The following is a 24,213-nucleotide window of genomic DNA, read 5'->3' as shown; positions in this document are numbered from 1 at the left end:
TTTGTAGGTTAAGTCAATATTGGGATTGTGAATTCTGTAGCTATGGCAAATACTTCTCCCAACTTCATGAGTTTCTCAGATTTTAAGAATTGTGTGTGTGTTTTTTTAAATATTTTGTAATTTGACAGTTTGGGTGACCCTTTCCTTCTGACTTTTCTTTCTTGACACTCCTGCTCCGAGCTTTGAATGAGCCATGCTGCTTGATCATCTTGACGTTCTTATTTGTTGTCAAGATATATTCGCAATGTTGACGTACTAAAGAATCACTTTGAAAACTGGATCAGTGGAGGATCTGCGCACATCCTAAGGTCCCTCAGGGACTTACCAACAGTCTAAGTGTCAGTCAAGCTACATTTGAGTTAAAACCATTTTTAGAGACTACCACACTGGGTCTGTGCTAAACATATTGTCTTGCAAATTGCTTTCGCCCCTGTGACATTATCGATGTTGTCCCAAATTGGTGTGTCCAGGCTCCCCCCAGGTTCTTCCTAAAGGCTGCTCCATGTTAGTATTGGTTTGTGATTGGTTAGTACTGGTTTGTGATTGGTTAGTACTGGTTTGATGACTAGTCACCATCCTTATCTTGATAAAGAAACAAGTTTTGATTTTCACAAATAATGCTTCAGGAAAAAGGGAGCGAACACCATCTTCTGTGTGTTTCTGTCTGCACAAATGCAGGGAGAGATGTCTCGGTGTGGAAGAGGAGGGAGACAACCTGGCTGGATGCTGTTGGGTCCTGTTCACTTGGCTTGTGACCCAGGAAGCTTGACCAGTAGTCAGTCCTGTTGTTAACCTGTAGTATGCCAACACCTGTTTCCTCACGCCCGTGTCAGTCCCTGAGTTAGATAGATCATCACTTTGTTTAAAGAGTGACAGTTTTACCTGGCTCAGTTTAACTGTATGTGAGACTGTGGTTCTTTGTCCTCTTCTACCTCACCTTGCCCATGTGTGTGTGTGGGTGTGGGTGGGTGTGGGTGTGGGTGTGTCCATACACATGCAAGTAGAGGCCCAAGGTTGACGTCCTCTGCTGTATGTTGAAGTCGAATCCCTCACTGAAACACAGAACTCACTCTTAGTCTTACAAGCCAGCTCTGGAGACTCCCCTGTCTCTGCTTTCTGAGATGGGAATTGCAGGAAGGCCTCCTGTCCACCTGGGCCTTTCTTAGGTTCTGGGGACCTAGATTTGGTCCTCACACTTGCACACTAACCCTGAGCGACTGTCCCCAGGCCTCAGCCTTTCCGTTTGCTGTCAGTCATCTCCCATCAGTGCCTTGGTCACTCATCCCTTTTCTCATTTTACTCATTTTCTTCTGGGTCGTTTGCACTTTGCTTACTGTTTTTTTTTTTTTTTTTTTTTTTTTATGCCTTTAGAAAATAAATCGTTGGCATTCGTACCTTAAAAGTTCTATAAAAGATCAAGTTGCCCTTATTTCTGGCACTAGTTGAAGGCTTTGGTTTTCTGCTTTGTTTTTATTTAATTAGGTGAAATTTTTCCTCTTGGCTGCAGAGTCCTGGCTGGCTGTAAGTGCATTATCAGCGCGCAGCACGGAGTGGATCGTGGTGTGTGGTGGGAAGCGAGCTGTGCCAGGCTGGGGCGGGAGCCTGCTGGAGCTGATTGCTGAGCGGGTGCAGTGAGACCCAGTCCCTCAGACACCGGGGCCCTTCATGTGGTCAGTCAGCATCGGCACACTGACTCAGGGAGGGAGGAGTGCTCGGGCTGCACGTGGCCCTGCATCAATGCTCTTCCTGATTCTGTTGGCTCCCTTCATGTCATCCTGCTCCCTTTAACTCTCTTGGCGCGTTCCCATGGAGCCAGGCACATCCAGAGCATGCGAAGCGTTGCCACCTTCCACACTGGGGAATGGCCTGAGCTCCTTCCTAGCTAAGTGGATGCAAGGGCTGAAGAGAACTGGGCAGGCGGGGACCCAGTCCCAACACTGCTGTAGCAGGGATGGCAAGACCAGCTCTTGATTTCGTACTTTCACTTCTGCCAGGCCGCCCTCATCACCTCCAGGAGCAAAGGCTTGCTGTTTTGCTCTGGACGAGAGAGTCCCAGCCCCAAATGCCACTGGACTGCAGCTGTCACTACTCCCTAGATACAGAGAGAAACAAATACAGGCCATGGGTAGGGTGCTGATGGTTGGGGATTTCCCACAGGGACAGGGGATTGGCCTCTCTGTGGATGGGCCTGCAGGCTTAGCTGAGGGGCCGTCATACTCCAAGGCTCTTGGACGCACAGGGCTGACTCTCAGGGTTGTGTCATTGATTGGCCATGTGTGAGTCCGGCTTGTCTCCCTAGCTGGAGGAGCTGACCTTGACCTCTGTGAGCTGCCTTTGTGAGGATGGGCTTTTACAGAAGGGTGATAGCTGTGTCAGGTAATACTGGCAGCCCACATCATTCTGAATGTCCTTGTGCCAGGAACTCTGGAGGCAAGCTCTCATCTGCCAGTGTTGGGCCGTCTCTGATCTTTGACTTTGAGCCTTGAAGAATTATTAGTTTGTGCTTAAGTTAATCGAGAAGTGGAGCCTGTTTTGTAGAAAATCTCAGGGTCCATGAACTTCTCAGGATATAGAATAATAATATGAATTTTTTTCTTAGTAAGCAAGTTGGGATCAAGTTATTATAATACTCAAGCATGAAGGATTTTTTTTTTTGAGTTCCATAAATCTTAAACTACATACAAATGTGGAAATCGGCCTAACCTTTGGGAATAATCCACAAGATGTTTGGTGACATGCTTTTCATAATATAGTACAAGGAAGCGACTGGTGGTATTTTCACCCACCCACCTTCACATTCATCTGTCCCTCTCCCCCATTCCCAATTCCTTTAAAGTTTCTGTCTGAGCCCAGGGTTACATTAGGACACAGGCCTTTCTGTTGTATAGAGGCTGCTTGTGGTGATGACGGGGCAGCTGAACAACAGACGGTTATAGAGCATTATGGTTTGCGAAGCAGCAGCAGTTTGAATAAGCTGGGAGGACTAGGTGTGTATGCAGACTGTCCTGGGAGACCAGGGAGGGAGTCTTCGGAGAGATGTGATACCTGCAACACACAAGGAGGTCCTGCACTGACCCCAGGGTCTCCCAGCCTTATCCTCAGGGGACGGAAGTATGGGACTGTTGGAAACATTGGAGGGAGCTGAGGTTTGTTCTAGGTTCAGCCTAGAAGAGGCTGAGACATGCCAGGGAGGTTGCAAGGCAGTGAGGGAAGGATTTGTTGTAGGGTTGTGGGAGGCAAGGATAGAAAGGAAGGAAGGAGAGATGCCACCCGAGCACCCGTCAGGGTTGGATGGCAGGAGGAGCAAGCTGAGAGAGAACTGGGGCTCTGTTTTAGATACGGTAAACAGATGCTGCGAAGGGAATATGGTTGGTGCTAAGGGATGGAACTGTGACGATTGGGTTACGGGGTGGAGTTATCAGGAGAACAACTTAGCCATAGATTGAGGTACCAAGTTGGGGTTTTGCCTTGGAGGTCAAACCCAATAAGAAAACAAAGTGGCTTCTTCCCGGCTGCCTTCTGTTGACTGTGCCAAAGGAAGCAAAACCTAGAGACTGTTGAGGGTGGGTGGAGGAAGCTGCTTCCAAAGGTGCAGGGGGCCTGGGGAGCAGGAGGTGTACTGGGGGGGGTGGTAACCTTAGAAGGAAAGGCTGATCCAGTTGGCCCAGTGTAGCAGAACTTTGCACATAGACAAGACAGGCATGGTGGCTCACATCTGTAATCCCTGCATTCCTGCTGAGAGGCAGGAGGATTGAGTTTTGGAGCCATCTTGGGCCATGTGGTGAGACTCTGCCTCAAGAGCAATAAGGTAACGGTTAGGTTCTGTCGCTGGGAGGCCAGTGGGGACCCGGTGAGGATGGTTGGCGGTCAGAATCAGCTAATGCTGGGGGTTGAAGAGAGAGCGACCTGTAGGCTGGCATTCTTCTTGGAGGTGAATTGTGGTCTCAGTGTTCACCAAGCCTTTTGACTTCGTGCCAGTGCCTTCATTCTGAGCTGTCCCCATTAGCAGAGATCAATGCAGTAGCCAGCGACCAGGAGCTACACTGTGGGGCGCACTATTGAATTTATTGAAAAATCATTTCTTAATGAACAGCTCGCTTCTCCTGCTCTCTCACCTCACCTGGAACGATTCTATTGTATTCAGTGTGGGGTGAATCCTTGTGCAGTTCAGATCACCCGTCTTCTAATTACTAATCATGTAGCTACATTGCAGTGGTATGCCTGGGGAAATGACATATTATGTATCTACATGACACCTGGTTTTTATAGAATAGTAACTATTTAATAGTGAATAATAATACCTTTAAGAAGTGAGCCGTGGTTAATCTTATGGCCTCTGTCTGTGTGTTGTCATAAAATGCATGAAAATCTGGAAGTTTCCATTTAATTTTTTCTTTTCTTACTTGTAGAGCTTGTTAGGTTCAAGTTTTGGTCTGTTCCCCGTTTGAAAATGGGTAAACTGAGACCTGGTGTCAAAGCTGTTCCCTGAGGTTGGATGGGATGGTATTGGCTTTTAGGGATTGTTGGCTATCGTGTCTAGGATGTAAAGAACTCTGTAATCTTAGTTTTCTTTCCTTTTTGTCTCCCTTCCCTCGGTCCCTCCTTCCTCCTTCCTCCTCCCTCCCTCCCTCCCCCTCCCTCCCTCCCTTCTTTTCCTTCCCTCCCTTTTCCCCTCCCTCCCTCCCTCCTCTCTCCTCCTCCCTCCTTCCCTCCCCCTCCCTCCCTCCCTCCCTTCCTCCTCTCTCCCCCTCCCTCCTCTCTCCCTCTCTCCCCCTCCCTCCCCTTTCTCCCTCTCTCCCCCTCCCTCCTGATCCATCTTCCTCCCTCCTCTCTCCCTCTCTCCCCCTCCCTCCTGATCCATCTTCCTCCCTCCTCTCTCCCTCTCTCCCCCTCTCTCCCCTCCCTCCCCTCTCTCCCTCTCTCCCCCTCCCTCCCTCCTCTCTCCCTCTCTCCCCCTCCCTCCTGATCCATCTTCCTCCCTCCTCTCTCCCTCTCTCCCCCTCCCTCCTGATCCATCTTCCTCCCTCCTCTCTCCCCCTCCCTCCTGATCCATCTTCCTCCCTCCCTCTCCCTCCCCCTCCCTCCCTCCATCTCCCCTCACTCCCTCCCCCCCTTCCTTTTAAGATAACCGTTCCCTGTGGAACCCAGGCTTCCAGCTCGAGCGCTGCAGGGTTACAGGCACACCCATAGCCAGCCCTCCTTCATTTTAAACTTTGTTTTCAGGGTGGTCATAATCCACCTTCCCAGGTCTGAAAAGTCCAAGCAGTTTCCTCCAAGGGTTTCAGCTCTGACTCATCAGGTCTGACATGTCTCTCGCACAGGTAAATTGCTCCGAGGGCTGCAGCCCTTGAGGACTGCTTAGCCCTAGTGCTCTCAGAATGTCCCACCAGCGTTCGCTCAGTTAATGCCTCATGATGGAGGGCCTGTTGTCAGCTCGGTGGGAAGGGAGGGTGCCTCGTGAGCAGACTGTAGAAGCGAGATGGACTGGTTTAATGGATTAAAGCTACTTAAGAATATTTAAGAAGACACATTGGTTAATAGACATTCTACCCGCCAGGGCGGTAACAGGGTAGCTTTTTTTCTCCCCCTGGCAAAGTTCCTCTCCTAATAGGAAGTGATAAGCCAAACAATTGTTCATTTACTGAGACCTGATGGAAAGCTGTGGATAAGTCGTGTGAACTGGAGAGGTCCTTGGACCGAAGGGACTGGGAGGCAGGTCTGACCCCTGGCCCTAGGGATGGATTGTCGTAGGTTGCAGAGGTACAAAGGACCTGTCTGTCATCTCTTGACAGCAGAGGCTAGGACTAGGTCTCCCCAGTAGCCAGGGACCTGGTGATTTTGGCCAGCTTCAGCCTGCATTTCAGCTGCCTGGTTCTGTTGCTCAGTGTTAAGATAGGAGGAAGGACCCAGAGATTACTTTTAAATGCTAAATAATACATCTGGAATAGGGGGATGATGTGCATCTGCCCAGGGTTGGGTACATACACAAAACAAAGAGAGTGTACATTAAGAGTAGAAAATGACTCGGCATGGTCTGCCAGTGCCTTGCTTTATACATGGGGAAACTAAGGCTTAGCACGGAGAAGCAATTGCAGACTCCTTGGAACAATGGTCCTGGTGTAGTCTGGCTCAAGATTGCTGGGAATGTTTTACTTTTGCATAACGAGGCCAGCTGGCCCTTTAGCTCCCAGAGATTCTCCTGTCTCTGCCTCCCGTCTCGTTTTGGGAACACTGAATGAGGGTTTTTAAAAGTTGAATTCTGGTCCTTGTGTCTTCACTCAAGCTCTTTGCCTGCGGAGCTATCTCCGGAGCCAGACAGCTCTTGATTTCTTAGGAAATTCCTGAGCGTCTAGGTGATCTCTTGGGGGAAGAAACTAAGCGACATTGGGTTAAATATCCCCAATTCAGCAGGCATTCCTTTGTCAAGGCTGTTCCCCCCCCCCCCCTTTTTTTATGAGACAGGGTTTCTCTGTGTAGCCCTGGCTGTCCTGGAACTCACTCTGTAGACCAGACTGGCCTCTAACTCAGAAATCCGCCTGCCTCTGCCTCCCAAGTGTTGGGATTACAGGCGTGCGCCGCCAAGCCCATCGGCTGTTCCCCTTTTAGAGGGTATGGATCAGAAAGGGACATGGCCTTTGCTAACTACTGCAGAAACACCAGAGCTCTGGGGAGAGTTGGTGAGAATGGATGGCAGGAAAGGAGGAGTGAGGACGGACATGACACCTGCTGCTCTGCGATCCTTACCATCTGCTTATGCTCTGTTTACCCATCAACATCCTTCCGTCAGCAACACTGCCAGAGAGGTGCATTATTGAGGCTTGGAGAGGGTAACGTACTTGTCTGAAGTCACATAGCTTTCTATACATCCCAGAGACAGACCTTCGGACTTGTGTGGGACCAAGGGTGGGAGGTGGGCAAGGGGTGAAGGCTGGCTGCTCCTTGCCGCCCTCTTCCCAGGCCACCTCTTCTGTGCTCCACAGTGGCCAAAGCCTCAGAGCTCCATTTAGCAAATGGTGGCTTCTGTTGCACCCCTCCCCCCCCCAAACTGTTTTCAGCTGAGCTGAGGGATGAAAGGCAATGGCGTCTAAGAAAGACTGTGTTGATTTAGAGAGTTCAGACGGAAAGCCTTCGACCTGGTGGCTGGGTTTGGTTATTTTTGCCTTTGGAGTGCCAAGGTTTGATGTGTGGGTGGGTGACTCGGCCTGGTGGGGTACCCTTAGCTTTCCCTCCAGGGCTGGCTTTTACCCCACGACTGTTGCTGCCTTTCAGAAAATGAAAATAATTCATAACAGAGGAAAGCTCCGGGATGGGCGTCCTCCCATTGGCACTGTCCCCTCCACGGTGACATGTGTCCCTCTCGCCTTGCATTCCTTTCCAGTTGAGGGGATTTGAAGTTTACAGTATCATCCGCAGTGGTACAGTTTATCTCGTGTAGTTTTCCTCAAATGTTAGTGTAGCTTTCATTCTTTATAATTAATTGTATTCATGAGATGTTTTTGAAACACACAGAAAGTTACCAAGGAAAGTGCCTAGCGAGCCGTTTGCTTACCACCCCGCTCCCCTGGGTTCTGCTGCTTGCCCACCTGTGCCCACCTGTGCCCACCTGTGCCCACCTGTGCCCCTGAACCTGCCTGCCAGAGGTGATTATAACCTTGACCAGGGTAGTCATCCTTCACACTTAAAGTGCTCCCCTAAAAGTGCTCCTTTCTGAACTCAGTATGGGCAGAGTTCTGCAGTTTGCTTTTTCACTTCCTGTTAAGTTTCTCAGATTTATTCATGCAAATTCACCTCACCCAGTTCATTCCAGGAAAGTCCTGGGTGCTGGTGCCCTGTGGGAAAAGGTGTGTGTCTTTCTCTGTTCTCCCTCTGATGAGCATGTGGTGGTGGTGGTGGCTCTGTGTGTGTGTGTGTGTGTGTGTGTGTGTGTGTGTGTGTGTGTAAAGGGAGAGAGAGGGGGAGAGAGAGAGAGAGAGAGAGAGAGCGAGAGAGAGAGAGCAGGCACAACTCTTTTCGACTAGATTCTGCCCTTCCTCCTCAGTGTAATCCAGGGCCTCTTGTGTTTCTGCTGTTCTGCCTGTGAGAACTTCCGGCCTATTCTGTTCATGGGAACCACCGCAGCTGGCTTTTAGCCCTTTTATTTATTTATTTTTAAATGTAGTTTCCAGGGATTGGATTCAGGTCATTAGAGTTACAGGATAGATTTTGTTTTGTTTTATTTTTTACTTACTAGCAATCTCCGTAGCCCCAGTTTTGTGTCTCTTGTGTCACCTTGTGCCCTGTGCATAATCTTCTGCAGCCAAGGGGGATCATCTTGGACCTCGAGAGTGGCCACCGGGCGCTCTTCAGAGTCCCAAGGCCTGGGCCATGCCTGGGTTCCTGGTGTTCCACTTCTTGCCTCTTGAGAACGCCAGGCTCTAGGTTTCCACTGGTTGTGGATGGGAGCTTCCAGGTCGCTTTAGTCCGTCTGTGATTGCTGTAATTTAGCAGGCCTTTCACTGTAGGAGCCCCTGCCGTGCATGCTTTGTCCAGCCCTGCCCCGCCCCGCCCCCAGCATCCTTTGTGTTCTCCCATGCAGTCTTGCAAGAAAACTCTCCATATCCACACTTTGTATCTTTCCCAGTGGATGGGCTGTCTGAACCATGTTTATAGAATTTACCCAGTGACCTGAATCTTCCCATTTTAATGCACTTGTATTCAACTGCCTTTTCCGTTCTGGCCTGTGCTTGTTTTGAGTCTTAGTTGAGAAATCCTTCATCATCAAGATGTGCTTTGGGGCCAGAATGAAGGTCATTTTGCTTTTCTGGCTCATTCCCTGGCTGGCATTGTTATGTTACAGCTTTGCCTGTGGTTTGGGAGGGTGTGTGGGGAGGGGTAGTGCGAGCAGAAGGTCTGTGGTGGAATGGATCTCAGAGCCTGTGGAGGTGGCCTCACTGATCTCTGGGTGCATAGGGATAAACTAGGGGCTGAAACACAGCCCTTCCTCTTCACCTCCGCCTGCTTCTGAGCCTGAGGGAAGGGGCAATCAGCTCTATCATAAGCCTGCTTTATCACCAGGCTGATGAAGTTGGTCAGAAACCTGCCCCCCTCTCCTGACCTTCAGCTCAGCCCCACCTTTTGCTGCTGCTACAAGCTGGCTAAGCAAAACGTTGGGGGTGGGGCTCATTGCCTGAGCTCCTGCTGCACCCTCTATGCAGCCCCCCCCCCCCCCTTGGTGAGGATTTGGGTAAGCCAGAAAAGAGGACAGTGGGAAATGGGCTCAAGCCATTCACTCTATGCCTCTCTTCCTGGGAACTTAGAAAAGCTTCATTCTGCAGCTCCAACATCATTGATCCACAGTATTACATATGGCGAAGCAAAATTGAAGTTCAAGGCAGCTCAGATGAATTTATGTCAGAACTGGAAATAAATATCTGTAGGAGTCAGCAGGTTCTTCTGTCCCCACACTGTGGTCAGCAGTCATTTGTGGGGTGTCTGTGGATGCCTGGCACTTGATTGTTGCTATAACACAGGGCAGCAGAAGAGAGGAGGCTTTCTGGGGCCAGGGAACCGTAAGGTAAAGAGCAGTCTCTTTCTCGTGAGGTGAGTGTGCTGGGGTGGACAGATGGCACAGTTGTAGGCTGATAAGTGGTTGTACATGCCCATTACCTGCTGTCTGATGCTTCCCGATCTACAGGCTTAAATGATTAGAAAAGCCGGGCAGTGGTGGCGCATGCCTTTAATCCCAGCATTTGGGAGGCAGAGGCAGGCGGATTTCTGAGTTGGAGGCTAGCCTGGTCTACAGAGTGAGTTCCAGGACAGCCAGGGCTACACAGAGAAACCCTGTCTTGGAAAAAAAAATCATTAGAAAAATGCAAAGGGCAGACAATTATAAGTGCTGACTTTTGGGTACACAAGAAGGTCATTACCCTCTACCCCAGAAAGAAGCCCGCTCTTCTCTGTGGTAGACCTGGAACACAGAAAGTTACTCTTAATGATTTTGAAGATTTTAAAAAATTCCACCAGTGAAAGATTTATGAGGTACTATTCTCTGTTTTAGATAGGTACCTATCCCATAACTTTAGCTCAGATTCCTGGCCTGCTGGACTGAAGTATTAACTATTTGACCCTTTCTAGGTGTGTGCCCTTGGGTGAGTCTTGTCTTCAGCCTGCGCCTTCATCTATAAAATGGGCAGGGGATTCTTCTAAGAACGTAAAAGAAAGGCTATTAAACTCCTGCCACATTCAACTGCTTTGGCAGATAGTAGATCTTCTGTGGAGAAAAGCCTATAGCACTTGGCATCTCAAGGACTGTTAACAGAGCCAGAGGAAGGACAAACCAAGGCTCTGGCGTGGCACAGGGTTCAACTTATAGATTGTATTAAGAGGAGCTGCATTGCCCCTGGACTGTGGACATGAGACCTTATCCCAGTGCCCCAATAACTCCCCGAAGCAGGAACACCATTTCCACGTAATTTTCCTCGTGAAGTGATGCACAGACATGAAAATGCACATAAAAATATAAGCAGTAGCTTCAGCCCCAGAGGGCAGAGGTCCAGAGGAAAATAATTGACAGAGCCGACTCCTTGGGGAAACTCTGAGTTCCTACACCTCCTCCTGTGAGCCCCTTGCTTCCTGACTCCTGGCCACTGGCTTCTTCCCTAGCTTGTTTTGTAAGAAGGAAACAAAGCCTCCATCATCTTGGAACACTTCCTGGGAGAAACGGGCCGTGAAGCTGTGTGATGGGCAGATGCTGGGCAGATGCTAACTGGGCTCCATCACTAGCCTCATGTCCTTCTCCATCCCTAACTCCTGCTGAGGGAAACGGCCTGTGATTAACATATGATTGTCTTTCAGGATCAGGGATCATGCTTGTATTATATCCGTGGCTATAAAGGGTCAGCTGAAGTGTGGGGTCATATCACACTTTCTCAGCGATATGTCAGCGTGGTCCTCCTCCATCCGATGGGTAAACGGAGGCAGCACTAGTGGAATGAGCACATGGGGCAGAGGGAGTACAGATTAGCAAGGCTGGGGCGTGGGGGACCTGGCTAAGCTCAGGTGCTTGGAGCCAGGCCAGACCCAGACATCCTTGTGTGACTGCTGCCTTCTTGGTGACAGCCAGATGCCCCCATATCCAAGCTTGAACAGGAAGATATTTGCATGATGAGGCCCAAATGGCTTTTGGAAAAATACACAGGACAGATGTCCGAGGTTCTGTTCAGTGCTCACACCACATGAGAATAGTCCAGAGCAGAAAGGCTCTGCAGACATGTTCTAGGTATGCTTATAAACAAATCCCTGAGGAAGAGCTCACTCGGTGCTTTTAACCTTCTGTAGGTGAGTGTATGTGGACGTCCAGGCAGGTGTGTCAGCATGTCTCAAACAATGCACCATGGAGAAAAGTGCGGAAAGGTGGAAGGGAAGGAGGGTCTATCTGAGATCTGTAAGCATGGATGCTAAGCGGCATGTGTGCTGCACAGATGAGTTTGTGCATCTTGTTCCGTTCAGTGGTGCCCACAGATCTAGACTGTGAGGAAGTGAAACATGAGAATGAAAGGCCACTGGGCAGAAATCAGAAAAATGGAGCCTGCTGATTGTTTGCAGATGTCCATTCAGACTCCACCATGACGGATGCTGCTAGGGAGGGAGGCTGAGTGGAGGGCAAGGAGGACTGCCAAAGGACACCAGCTGTCAGGATGAAATTCCCCTTTCTCAGCTGGAAACATCTGTGTCACTAGCTGAATGTTCTGGATGATTGCAGAGGTGCTGAGCCCGGCTGGAGTTTCTGGTTGTTCTGGTTTTGTTCCCCACAGCAAGTAAGAGTTGCGGGCCAGGGCCTCTGGAAGAAGCTTTAGCAACAGGCTGCTGTCTCTGCCTGACAAGGAAGGGCTTGGCTTTTACTTTTCCATTCGTGCACAGATGGTGCAGTTATTTTCAGTTAAGTGATGTTCTGCAGGGGAATCATGCAACTCCTTTTGATTCTTTGACTTAATGAAAAAAAGAGAGGAGAGGAGGAGGAAGCCAACTTTGTGCTAATGCTGCTCATGTTTTTATTTAAATAATGTTCCAAGACACTGAGGTGAGAGAAATAATGCTGCCGCTAGAATGCCCAGCTGTTGGGCTAAAAAGGTTTCTAACCTTTCAAACAGACAGGATATCGATCTATTTGTTCAGGTCCAGGTTCCCCGTATTCCTTATTTTAACTATGTATGCACAGGTCACACCCATGTACCCATGTGTTAGAGAAATGGGGTAAGGGTGATGGGGCAGTCCAGGGATGGCGGTTAAGGTACCAACACCATGCCTGTCTACTTCTTAGAGTGTCAGTGATACTTAAGGGAGAGCTGGGAATGGTAGATGCCTGGGGTGCAGAGCTGAGAACAGAGCTCTGGGTGCTGTGTGTGTGTGCGTGTGTGTGTAAACTTTCTGTCTAGCAGGGACATTCTTCTAGAGGCAACCACTAACACAGGCTGGGATTAAGGGAAGCATAGGACAGAACCAGAGGGATTAGTAGAAGGACCATCTTCAGGCTGGGTGCCTGGGACAGGTTCTCAGATTTGATGACTTATGCTGGGGTTGAAGAATGAGCAGGAGGATAGCATATTGGATTAGATTTCCAGTACAGTCATGAACATCAGAGATTGCTTGTCTCACAGTCGGGGAGATCTGAGATCAAGCTGTCAGCTGGATTGGTTCTTTTTCAGACCCCCACCCCTTGATTTACTGATGGCTCCCTTTGCTCTGTGTCTTCAAGTTGTCTCTTCTGTGTGTGCGTGCGTGTGTGTGCACGTGCGCCCTAATTTTCTTTTCCAGTGAGGATACCAGTCGTGTTGAATTAGGGCCCGCTCTAATGCGTCATTTTAATGTAGTACCTCTCTAAAGATAAATGTGCTCCCATTACGAGATACTAACAGTTAAGCCTGCAGCATAAAGGTTTGGAGGGATCCCTTGCAGCCCCAAACACCAGGGAGAAGATGGGCTGAAGACTGCTGGGCCAGCCTGCCCCATGTTTAGGAGCCTGGGGACAGGAATGACATTCATGTGATCAGGACACTGGTTCTAAAGGAGGAAGGTTGAAGGGCTTCAGAGTCAGGGTCATGCCTCTGAAGAGAGAGAGATCTCTACATCAGGAGGTAAGAATTCAGAGTTCCTTAAGGGCATAGGGACACCATCCATCCGCTGCCTTGAGAACGCTCACTCTGAGAACAGAAACAACTGGAGGGCGTGAGAACTGCTAAGTAGCAGGTATTTCGCTGCCTCGGCTCTATTGACTTGTCAAGCCAGATGGCTCTGTGGGGTGGTGTCTCAGTGGGTGGCAGGTTAGGAGAAATGTAACCCAACACATCGAAAAGTCAGGGCTGCACTTTCTCCCCCAGCCCCTCCCATGCAAAGTCATGTCACGTCCCTAACTTTTACATGTTAAATGGCAGTAGCACCTTACCCCTAGTCACGACGAGAAAGTGTCTCCAGGCCCTGACTTATATCCCCACACAATTCTTCACTGTGTAGACTGCTGGTTGGAAAGGGGACAAGAGATAACTCAGGGGAGTCGCTAGGCCAGAGAGGCAGCTGGGCTAGGCTGGGGCGGGGGGCGTTTAGAAAGACAGAGTCTGCAGGAGGATCTTCTCTTGCCTTGGTTTCTTCTTAGGGGCTTACCTTTGATGATGTCACTTTCCTAAGGCACTGGGTAGGGCCTCATGTGCTTAAGGGGACTCAGAAGAGCAGCAAGCATGAGCCTGTTGTAGTCACTAGGCAGGGTGTCCTGTGACTGGCAGGGCGTCTGTGTCATGGATGTAAAAGACGGGATAAGTAGTCTCTGAACCTACACAGTCACTCTTCAAATCCATGTGTTGCCAGCCTTATTGATGCTCGGAGCAAAGCCTTTGGAATCTAATCTGACCAATTTTCTGGTTCTGGAAATCTGTTTATCAGAACAAGATTTCACAGGTGTATCAACTTTTCCAGCGGGTTTGTCTTCCAGGAGTTAGCTCTACAAAAGAGTCTAAGTGATTTCCAAACAAACCCGAGTGACAGCTCTGTATTCTCTGAGCAGTTGTTCTCGGACAGCTGTAGTGTGTATAGGGGTAGAGGGCAGGGGCGTGGAGGTTATGGGCTGAGCATGTAGTGTCTGGCTAAAATCCAGCCTATGACTGCTGTCTGGATGCCTCTCCATGGGCGTCCAGATCTCTCCCTGGAGATAATAAAGTTACGGCTTATTCTCAGGATTAGGGACTTGTGGAGTTGCCTTCAGGGGAAGTCTGTGTTGAGTCTGTGCTCAGCAGAATGAAGCATCGTGGTGAATTGGGTGGAGGGGTGGGAGAAAAGGTAGCCCTGTGGGTGTGCCACTCCCGCAGGTCAGAGCAGCATGTCGTCCCTTTATTCTGATCCTTCCGGGCCGTGCCTCCCCACTTCAGGCCCTTGATGCTGTTCTCTCGATCTGCAGGCCTTTGCTTGGTGTCAGTCTCCACCGAAAATGTCACTTCTTTCTTGGACTCCTGGTTGTCTTGCTTGTAAATAAAAATACCCGGGAGCTCGTCAGTACCTGTGTGTGTGCATGTGTGCCTGTGTGAATGTTTGTGTTCCAGGGTCTGTGTAAGTGCATGAATATATATGTTTGTGTGTGTGTGTGTGTGTGAGTCTATATGCATGTGGGTTCATAAATTTCTAAGTAAAGGCAAAGCTAAGGACACTCATTGCTGATGCTTCTCAAGTTCTGTGCATTTTGGTTTTGGGGACAGGGTTTCTCATTGGCCTGGGCACTTGCCAAGTGGGCTTGGTTGGCCTGTCAGGATCCACCTATCTCCACTTCTTTAGAATCATGTGCCAGTCACTGGGCTGTGCCCGTCCCCACTGCTCCTTGCTTGTTTGCTTGCTCCAGTTATAAAAGTATTTTTAATATCATGTCAAAAGTAGCTTTACCACTGGGTGATGGTGGTGCACATCTTTAATCCCAGCACTTGGGAGGCAGAGGCAGGCAGATCTTCAGGTTCAAGGACAACCTGGTCTACCTAGTGAGTTCTAGGCCATCCAGGGCTAGACCCTATATCCAAAAACAAAAGCAAACAAACACCAACCAACCAACCAACCAAACAAACAAACAAAAACTCCACACTTCTCTGTGCATGGAGAAACTGGGCAATACTCCTCAGAGGGAAGGCAGTAGAGGAGTCTGATGCTAGTAGGTGAACAGCAATTTAATTCAAATTTAATAAGAGATCCAGAGCCATGAAGGATATTCTAGACAATGAATGAATGAATGAATGTATGTCAGGTGCTGGTGAGGAGATGTATGGAGGGAAAGGAGCTCTAACTTGGAGGTATTTCCTTTGGCAGAGCTTGTGAACGATCTTGAGTCTTGCTAGCTTGTTAGCCCTAGGCAGTTCCAGAAGGCCGTGCTCCCATCCCCACAGTGTCAGTAAAGTATCTAGTGTGCATATGTCCGTTTCCAGCCCTGGAGGAGGAAGCCCTAGCTTCACGTCTTTCCTTCATAGCTCAAATGTCTGGCCAGAAATGCTCAATAAATGTTTGCTGAATGGCTCAAGGTGGGTCAGAATCACAGAGTGAAGCAAAAGGCCGACTGGTCATTTGCTTCTTTTCCTCAAAGATTCTTTCCCTTCTTGCTGGCTACTTATCTCCCAGCCTTTGATTACACTGGCTCAGCACTATCTGATGCATCAGATCCTGGCTCCTTGGAAATCCACCCCCATGGTTCAAGGTGGGTGAGTTCTGCACCCTCCCTTACCTGCTATCATTTAGGTCTGTTTAATTTCCTGCCTGAGGGCAGTGCTGGGCAGGGCCCTTGGCATTTTATGATTGTTCAGTGGACTTGAACCTGAACTTGGGACTTGGTTTTAAATCTCCGGTAACTCTCCAACAGTGTAGTGATCAGGGAAGTCTCCTGGGGGGTTAGCAGGCCTGAGTGCAGGTTTTGTCTTGACTTTTTCTACCAGCACATTGTCAGGCAGATTGATTTGTAGATTGAGGTATCCTATTTCTTCGAGGGAAAAATGATCTGATATTCTTGCCAACTTGGTCCCAATTCAAGGACTCTGTGATTGCAGGGGTTGTGAGTCAGAATCCAGGAATATTTGAGGTCCACTACATATTCCTATCTGGAACTTTAATTTTTAGCTGTTGCTACTGGCTTGGAAAGAACATTTGGGTTTTCTCACCAATTTGTGTGTGTGTGTGTGTGTGTGTGTGCGTGCGCGCGCACACACAGACACAGACACACACACACACACACACACACACACACACACACACGCATATACGTGCATGCATGCAGATATTCATGGACTCCAGGAGAGAAAGTTACAGGCAGTTGTGAGCTTCCAGGTTTGGGCACTGGAAACTGAACTCTGGTCCCCCGGAAAAGCCACAAGTGCTCTTAATAATTGAGCCATGTGTTCAGCCTCCTTTCTCACAGATCTTCATGAGAGCGGTGAGCACCTGTTTGCTATCTGCTTGACACAGAATGCTTCCTTTGCATTGCCCCATCTAGTGCCTTCAGCATCTCTGCACTGAGGTGGGCAAGGTATAAGTACATCTCCCAGGTGAAGACACAGACCTAGAACAGCAAACATAGTAGTGGTCTCTCCGGGGCCGAACATCAGTCTTTCCAGCTAGCCAGGTCTCAGGCCCTGTCTGTGATCACGATGATGCTTGCCTTCTGACCATCTGTCTCTCTCTCTCTCTCTCTCTCACAGAGAGCCAGCTGCTCCCTGGGAACAACTTCACCAACGAGTGCAACATCCCAGGTAACTTCATGTGCAGCAACGGGCGGTGCATCCCGGGCGCCTGGCAGTGTGATGGGCTGCCGGACTGCTTCGACAAGAGTGACGAGAAGGAATGCCGTGAGTGGCTGCCTGGGCTCGTGGGTGGGGCTGGCAAGGGCGGAATTCCAGGGCAAGAACAGGAAGGAGGTCCAGTCTGGCTTGCTTGGACCTTGCTCCCTGACTTGGAGAGCAGTATGTGCCGTGCAGAAATGTAGTGTGGTAGAGGAGCTCATGCTTGGTGAGCAGAACGGACTCCCATCGAGCCCTGGGGATGCCTTTCCTGGATGCTACTCTTACCTTTAGAATCCCAGGCGTTATGTTCTATGGTGAGGACCATGTCTGGCTGCCTTGGTCCAGGGCTGGAGACTTATGTGTGAATGTGTGGTAGAGTTCTCCTGAGTGGATATAATGTCCCGATGCCGCCTTGCCTCCTTTGCTCTGTAGATAGCCACAGTTTGGATCTTCACAGCATCATCCCTTTCCAGTGAAACCAGCATGGTATAGACTCTGTGGTCCCCTCTACCCCATCTCCTCTTTAGACTCTTGTCCATTTTGTGCTCTGAAACATGCTTAAGATCTAGGTAGAGGATAATCCACAGGCGAGGAGGCACCTGTAGATATGGTAGATATGGACTTTGTGGTCCTCTTACCCCGTTTCCTTCTTTAACCTCTTGTTTATTTTGTGCTCTGAAACATGTTTTAGATCTGGGTTGAGAATAATCCACAGGAAAGGAGGGGCTAGGATGTTCAGTGAAAAGCTTCCCTGCCCTGAGGAGTCTTTCTTCTTCCCTTGAGTTGGTCTCTGGACAGTGAGCTTGGCTTTAGGTCACCTCCCTGGCATCCTCCCTGACATTCTCCATGGCATCCTCCATGGCATCCTCCCTGGCATCCTCCCTGGCATCCTCCATGGCATCCTCCATGGCATCCTCCATGGCATCCTCCCTGGGCACCTTTCCAGCTAGCCCAGGTCTCAGGCCCTGTTTGTGAAAACACCAGCAGGTGCCCGTGTGGTGTGTTAAGCACACAGAGTGAGCTTAAAAGCCTTTTACAAACACAATTCCTGGGTAGTCTGTCGTTAGGGCGTGATCAGGTAGGCAACATCGGAGGTATGGCCCTGGCTCATTAGATGAGCAACTGCTATGGGATCACACGTCTGTCTGTCTGTGGCAGCCAGGCCAGGTGACACTTCTGTCGGGAGGGACTCTCTGTTCTGGCTCTCAGTCAGCTGTGGCTCTGGGAGGCAGCTGAGGACAAGGTACTCAAGGGTAGGGACTTGAACTTTTATCGGACCCCTTCTTGGGTTCTGTCTGTTGAGGCGCACGAAGGAGCACTGAGTTTGGAGCTAGATACTCACTCCCTACACGCTGCCCATCCTGAGGCTGACTTCTCCCCTGCATGGGATACGGACCTTCCCCCCACCCCCACTTCTGCCCTTAGAGAAGGTTTGGGGAGGAGAAAACTGAGGAGACCTGGAGGTATTAAATTTTGTTTTGTATGATTTTTCTCATTGAATTGTTAGACCTCATACACTCTTTTTTTGTATTATTATTATTTTTCCTTAACTTTTTTTTAAAAGGTATTAGGTCTCTGTCACTGTTTCCTTGCTTCTAGCATAACTTTAAACTTCTAGAAATCTAACATTTTAAAATTGAGTTTCAAGTGCATTAGAATGTGTAAGGCCTGTCATTGGCCCGGCTTTAAGGAGCATTAAACACTCTGTAAGAATATAGCGTTACCATTTTCAGGATACCGTGTGCCTTTGAACAGCAGTAGATAGAGACTGTCATTAGCTGGCGGGTGATACTCAGCCCATGAATGTGTAAAGGAATGCAGGATTAGCAGCTAGTCCAGCCCCACCTCTGTTAGTAGCAGCTGTGCGACATTACTGACTTTTCTCTCAGTCTCTGCCGTCTTTGGGTACAGTCTAGTATGTGAGAGAGAATTCATGCAGAAATGGGAAGAGGTGGTGGAGAGACACTGTTTTAATGAGGCTTGTGTCAGCAGCTGCTCGGAGCTGTTTGGTTGGATTTGGAGCAGGCTCGTTCCTGGCTAGCCTCCATCCTACCCCCGAGTGTGACAGACACCCAACAGGCATTTGCCTAGTATTTGATGCAGACATAATATTTTTTGACGATACCCACACACACATTGCCTTCCCAGTTTCGAGTTCAATGGAGAAAACAACTCTTGCTTAGATATTAAAGGGAAGTGGAAGTTCCCCTGCTAAGAGACATTGAGCTTTCTCATGAAGTGTCTTTCGTAATCTTCTCCAGCCATGGAGTTGAGTGTGAGATTTGGAGGAAGACCATCCAGACTCAAACATGGTCCTCTCCTGCATCCTTAGGGGAATATGCAATCTTAGAAATGTTTCTAGAAGATTCTAATATAGCAATCACTGGTGGGATTAAAGAACATTCTTTATCCTGAGAGGACCCCAGTTTTGTCCTGTCTCAAGGGGAGCAGGAAGGCGTCTAATTGAGAGCACCGTGGAGATGTCTTGGTGTGTGTGCTGAAAACACCAACAGGTGCCTGTGTGGTCTGTAAGCACACAGTGTGCTGAAAAGCTGTTTATAAACACAATTACCCGGTAGTCTGTGTCGTTAGGGCATGATTGTCTGGATTTCGTCCCCCCCCCCACCCCCCATTTTCATCTGTGTGCTAAGTATGTGCATGCACATGTGGAGCCTGAGGTTGCTGCTAGAGTCACCCTTCACTGCTCTTCATCTTCATTGAGGCAGACTCTCTTAGTTAAACAGGAAGTACCGATGTGGCTAGTTTTGCCAACTAGCTTGCTCTGGGCTTTCCTGGTCTCTGCTTCCAAGGCTGCAGTTACTGGGTGGGATCTGCACTCCAGGCCTCATGCTTGCAAGCACTTTAGCCACTGGTGCATCTCCCCAGACCACGCCTTGCCTTTTCTGTTTAACATTAGCTGCATTTCTGTGTATTTTTAATGGTTGTATTGTGAAAATATATGCACTGCAGTTTAGCCATGCTCTAGTGCATGTCCTTCATTTTAAAAATAGACTTAACTTTATATATCTGCATGCGGATATAGCCCACTTGACTACAGGTATCCTCAGAGGCCATAAGAGGGCATCAGATACCCTGGCACTGGAGTTAGATGGTTGTGAGCCATCTGACATGGATGCTGGGAGCTAAACTTGGTCCTCTGAAAGAGCAGCAAATGGTTTTAACCACTGAGCAATCTCTCCTACCCTGTTCTGCCCTTTGGCTTCTGTTCATCACTGTGTTCAGCATTACATAAGAAACGTCCTGCACAGGTGACAGAGCATGTGGTGGGGTCAGCCTGAGCCTCAGCACAGGGCTGACTGAGGGCAGAGGGGAACAGTTCACTTTCCCTGGGAGCAGCAAGTGTAGAAGCTGGGCCGCCTTCATGGGAAGAAGTTTTTTGGAACAATTGTCTGACTCAGGGAAGGGCAGTGAGGTGGACACTGTGACCTCTGGGAGGTCATGGCGTCCAGCGCTCTCTGGCACTTTGACATGGAGAAGATAATGTTTTAGAAAAGAGCTTGCAAGTCCTTGCTCTTTTGAAAGGGCACGGGGAGCCTGGAGATGGGCCCCGTACTGGGGTGTGGTCTTGTGAGCAGCTACTTTGTATTTGCAGTAGAGGAAAGACTTCTAGAAAATAAGAAAAAAAAATCTATCATAAAGGGTTTTAATAGCATCCCGTATTGCAAAAATTGAGGGGAGGGGGACAAGGAAGGGCACCGGAACCTGTCCCTGTCATGTGTCCTCTGCATCCCCGAAGCTTTTAACTCAGGCCTTTCCCAGATGTGATCACCATGGAAGGTCCAGTTTTCTATAATTCTCTATCATGTAAATTTTAATTTTATGTGCTTTGGTGTTTTGTCTGCATGCATGTCTGTATGAGGGTGTTGGGTTGCCTGGAACTGGAGGTACAGACATGTGGGTGCTGGGAACTGAGCCCTGGTCCTCTGGAAGAGCAGCCAGTGATCTCAATCACGGAGCCACCTTTCCAGCCCTTCTCTACCATTTTAATTCCTAGAGAGTAATCCACTAATTTGGTGTCATGTTACTGATTGTACTACTACTCATTAGTCTTGTTTTTTTTATTTTTTAATTTTTGCTGCTTGGGATTGAACCCAGGGCCTCACGTGTGCCAGGCAAATGTCTGCTCTCACCTTTATCCCTCTGCTAATCTTGTTCAGCTCTCTGCTACTGAAGAGTCTTTGGCATTGACAGCCTGACAGTGGGGATGGCACCCCACCCCCTTTTCCCGGGACTGGATTCTCAGAAACGAGACTGCACTGAAGGGCGGGCGCTCTTCCTGCCTGTGCCCACAGACTGCCCACTTGTTTTGCTGAAGGTCTGCACTGGTTTGCTTTCAGTGGCCAGGAGTTAAGTCTGGGACTTATTTTAGTCTTGGCAGCGTTGAGTAATATCTTTAAAATAAACTCTCTTTTCCTGGTTATTTTAATAGTTGAAAGCAGTTCATGTATTTTACATTTTTAATTTTTTTAATTAACAAGGTAGAATGCTTATATTTCTAGTTATTAGTTGCATTTCCTTGTGAGGTATCTGTTGATGAATTGAAATGAATTCTCACCTGAGCCTCATGGGTATTAACTGTTGTGCAGAATGTCTCTGGAGGACGGGGAGGTCAGGAGGCTTATTTTGGTGTGCTTTTAGCGTATCTGTGCTCTTGGCTAGTGAATTGCCCTGAGTGATCAGTTTATTTGAATTGCTTTTCATGTCTTTCCTCTCCCTTCTGTGGTTATAAAATGCTGAGACATATGTTTCAGGTTATGCGATGTCTTCATGAGAACACTCATTTTGAGGCGCGACAGTGAGTCTATGCTTGAGTGTCCTAGGTCAGCCTGATACCGAGCCAGGTACTTTATGTCCCAGGAACTCCTTGGGTTGTTACGGGAACTTTACTGGGAAGGAGCTGTTGTCACAGAGGCACAGCAAACACAGAGCTTGCATGTTGGCCCTCTAAGACCCCATAGCTTTCCTCCATCCGAGACTCCCAAGGGTCTTCTTTTATTGTTTACCTGTATAGGTGTCCCTTAACTCGTCTTGTGGATCTGCATGACTCGTGAGTCTATGTTACCTGTATTGTGCTTGTTGTAGTTAACAGAAATTCCTGCAACTAATACAGAAGATCGCTGGCTTATAAAGAAAAGGAGTGGTTAAGAGCACTGACAGCTCTTCCGAAGGTCCTGAGTTCAAATCCTAGCAACCACATGGTGGCTCACAACCATCCGTAATGAGATCTGATGCCCTCTTCTGGTGTGTCTGAAGACAGCCACAGCGTACTCATTAAATAAATGTTTTTTTTAAAAAAAAAAAAAGAAAAAAAAGAAAAGGTCATTTTGGAGTTTTAGAGTTTTGACTTCAGGAGCCAGTTGGCTCTCTTGCCTGTGGAAGATAGTGTGTCGTGGTGGGAGAGTACACAGTGAAATAAAACCTCATGACTAGGAAGCAGAAAAGAGAATGAGGAGGAAGGGCCTGGGTCTCATCATCCTCTTTAACCCACCAATGGGTTAAAGGCTTCCCAGTAGACTAGCTCTTTAAAGATCAATTATTTTTAATTATGTGTGTGTGTATGTGTGTGTGTACATATGTTTGCATGTAGCCAGGTGCCTGTGGAGACCAGAGGGATGGTGGTGTGAACTGCCCAGCGTGGGTGCTGCCAGTCAAGCTCAGGTCCTCTGGAAGAGTAGCAAGCGCTCTTCACTGCCCTGTTCTGTCACTAACCCTGGACCCCTCCTCTTAAAGCCCATCACCTCCTAATCCAGCCACTAAACCTCTAATACTTAAGGCTCTGAGGGACATTCAGGATCCAAACTATAGGAAAAATTCAACACATCGATAATGTTTTTCTACAGTAATGATTTTAAGGTGGCCTTTAGTCCCACGAGCCTCTGAACGCCGTTCCTAGAAGCAGAGTGCCCTTCCCAGTGCTAAAGCAGAGACGCAGATGTCCAGGGCCGAGCACCTGAGACCGTCCTGTTCTGCCGTGGCCTTCACTGTTGTCTCTGTGACCCAAACTTGGGGAGAGGATTTAATGTTGGGGTTCGTCCTCACAAGTGGGTTTATTTCTCCTTGGAACAATTTCATTGTGTCTTTAGTCATGTGTGGGACTTTTATCATCTCTGACTTGTGCCTCGGTACATGTCTGGTGGGGTGTGGAGGAGGAATGAAAAGAAATGAGGAGGAATTAAAAGTATTAAAATATTAATTTCATTCATTAAATCAAAAGATTTTAATGAATCTCCAAAACCAGAGACGTGGCAAAGTAGGCGCAGACTTGGAATCTGAATTCTGTTTGCTCCACTGTGTCCAGCTCTTGCTTACACACCGCTCAGGAATGAGGGTGGAAGAACTTGATAGAGTTTCAGCGGCAAGTGTGGAACCCTGGTTTCCCAGAAGTATAAGGGGGTCCTCCTCTTTGTTGTCACCATCCTAGGCTTCTGCCTCTAGGTGGCACCACATATAATGTTTTATTTTAAACCAAACACTTCTAAGTTAGCATGGACTCAGAGCTAGCAGAGGAGGAAAGTGATAGAATTTGCAAGCCTGAACGGGAATCTGGCTATTTCAATAAGGCGCCTACTGATGGCCTTGCATTGATTGGGGATTCCAGGCTTGTCATGGGCTGCATACAGCGTGCTTTGGGATGGTGACCATGGCAGTGCTGTGGCCAGGGAAAGCAGGGAGTCTCTCAATGAGTTGTGGGATGCAGCTACAGCAGAATGGAGTTTTCCCTTTCAGCTGTGTCAAAACAGGATTGCCAAGCCTCCAATATTTTGAATCAAGTAACGCTACCTGCTGCATTCTGAGGTTGAAATCCTATGGCATGGTGCCCCTGGATTTGACCTTGCTTGGTGATGGAGTTTAGCAGAATGGATTTGGCCTTGCTTGGTGACGGGGTTTTGTTGCTGTGACCAAATACCTGACAGGCAGCATAGAAGGGAGGAAGGAGTCATTGCTCCCTGTTTCAGAAGGTTCCGGCCATCATGATGGGGAGGACATGGTGGAGAAGGGTGCTTCATATCCTGGTAACCAAGAAGCAGAAGGAGACAGTACAGGAAGAACCAAGGCAAGATGTAACCTCTAAGACTCATCCCTGGAACTTCCTCTAGCTAAGCCTCATTCCTGCCTTTCGTTACTGTGATAAATCCATTGATCAGGCCAGAGAACTCATGATCGGATGCTCTCTGAAAGCCCCCCTCATGAGATGTACCCAAGGTGTGCTTTCCTCAGCTCACAGGCATTTCCTAACCTACTGGAGCTGACAGTCACAATTAAGCATCCTAAAGACTTAATTGAATTAAAATGAGGTCACAGAGTGGACTTTAAACCATCACAGTGGAAGTCCTTCCAAGAGAAAAAATTTGGACTCGGACACCAAGAGACAGAAGATAATGTAAAGCCATAGGAAGAAGAAAGTCATCTGTCCCTGTGTCTC

General features: G+C 48.6%; 1 protein-coding gene across 3 annotated transcripts in view; it reads left to right on the top strand.

Annotated features, from left to right (window-relative positions):
• The window catches only part of Ldlrad3 (low density lipoprotein receptor class A domain containing 3), a 238,014-nt gene that overhangs the window by 52,514 nt on the left and 161,287 nt on the right, over positions 1-24,213 (top strand). For 2 of the 3 annotated variants that reach the window (XM_052183083.1, XM_052183086.1), the window contains exon 2: positions 16,689-16,835. In XM_052183083.1, coding sequence (XP_052039043.1) covers positions 16,689-16,835 — 147 coding nt within the window. The remainder of the gene's footprint in view (positions 1-16,688; positions 16,836-24,213) is intronic. The other variant, XM_052183084.1, reaches the window with a different exon arrangement.

This window comes from Apodemus sylvaticus, chromosome 5 (genome assembly GCF_947179515.1).
Source record: "Apodemus sylvaticus chromosome 5, mApoSyl1.1, whole genome shotgun sequence".
NCBI classification, from domain to species: Eukaryota; Metazoa; Chordata; class Mammalia; order Rodentia; family Muridae; genus Apodemus; species Apodemus sylvaticus.
The sequence above is the reverse complement of the archived record's forward strand: the minus strand, read 5'-3'. Positions and strand labels throughout refer to the sequence as shown.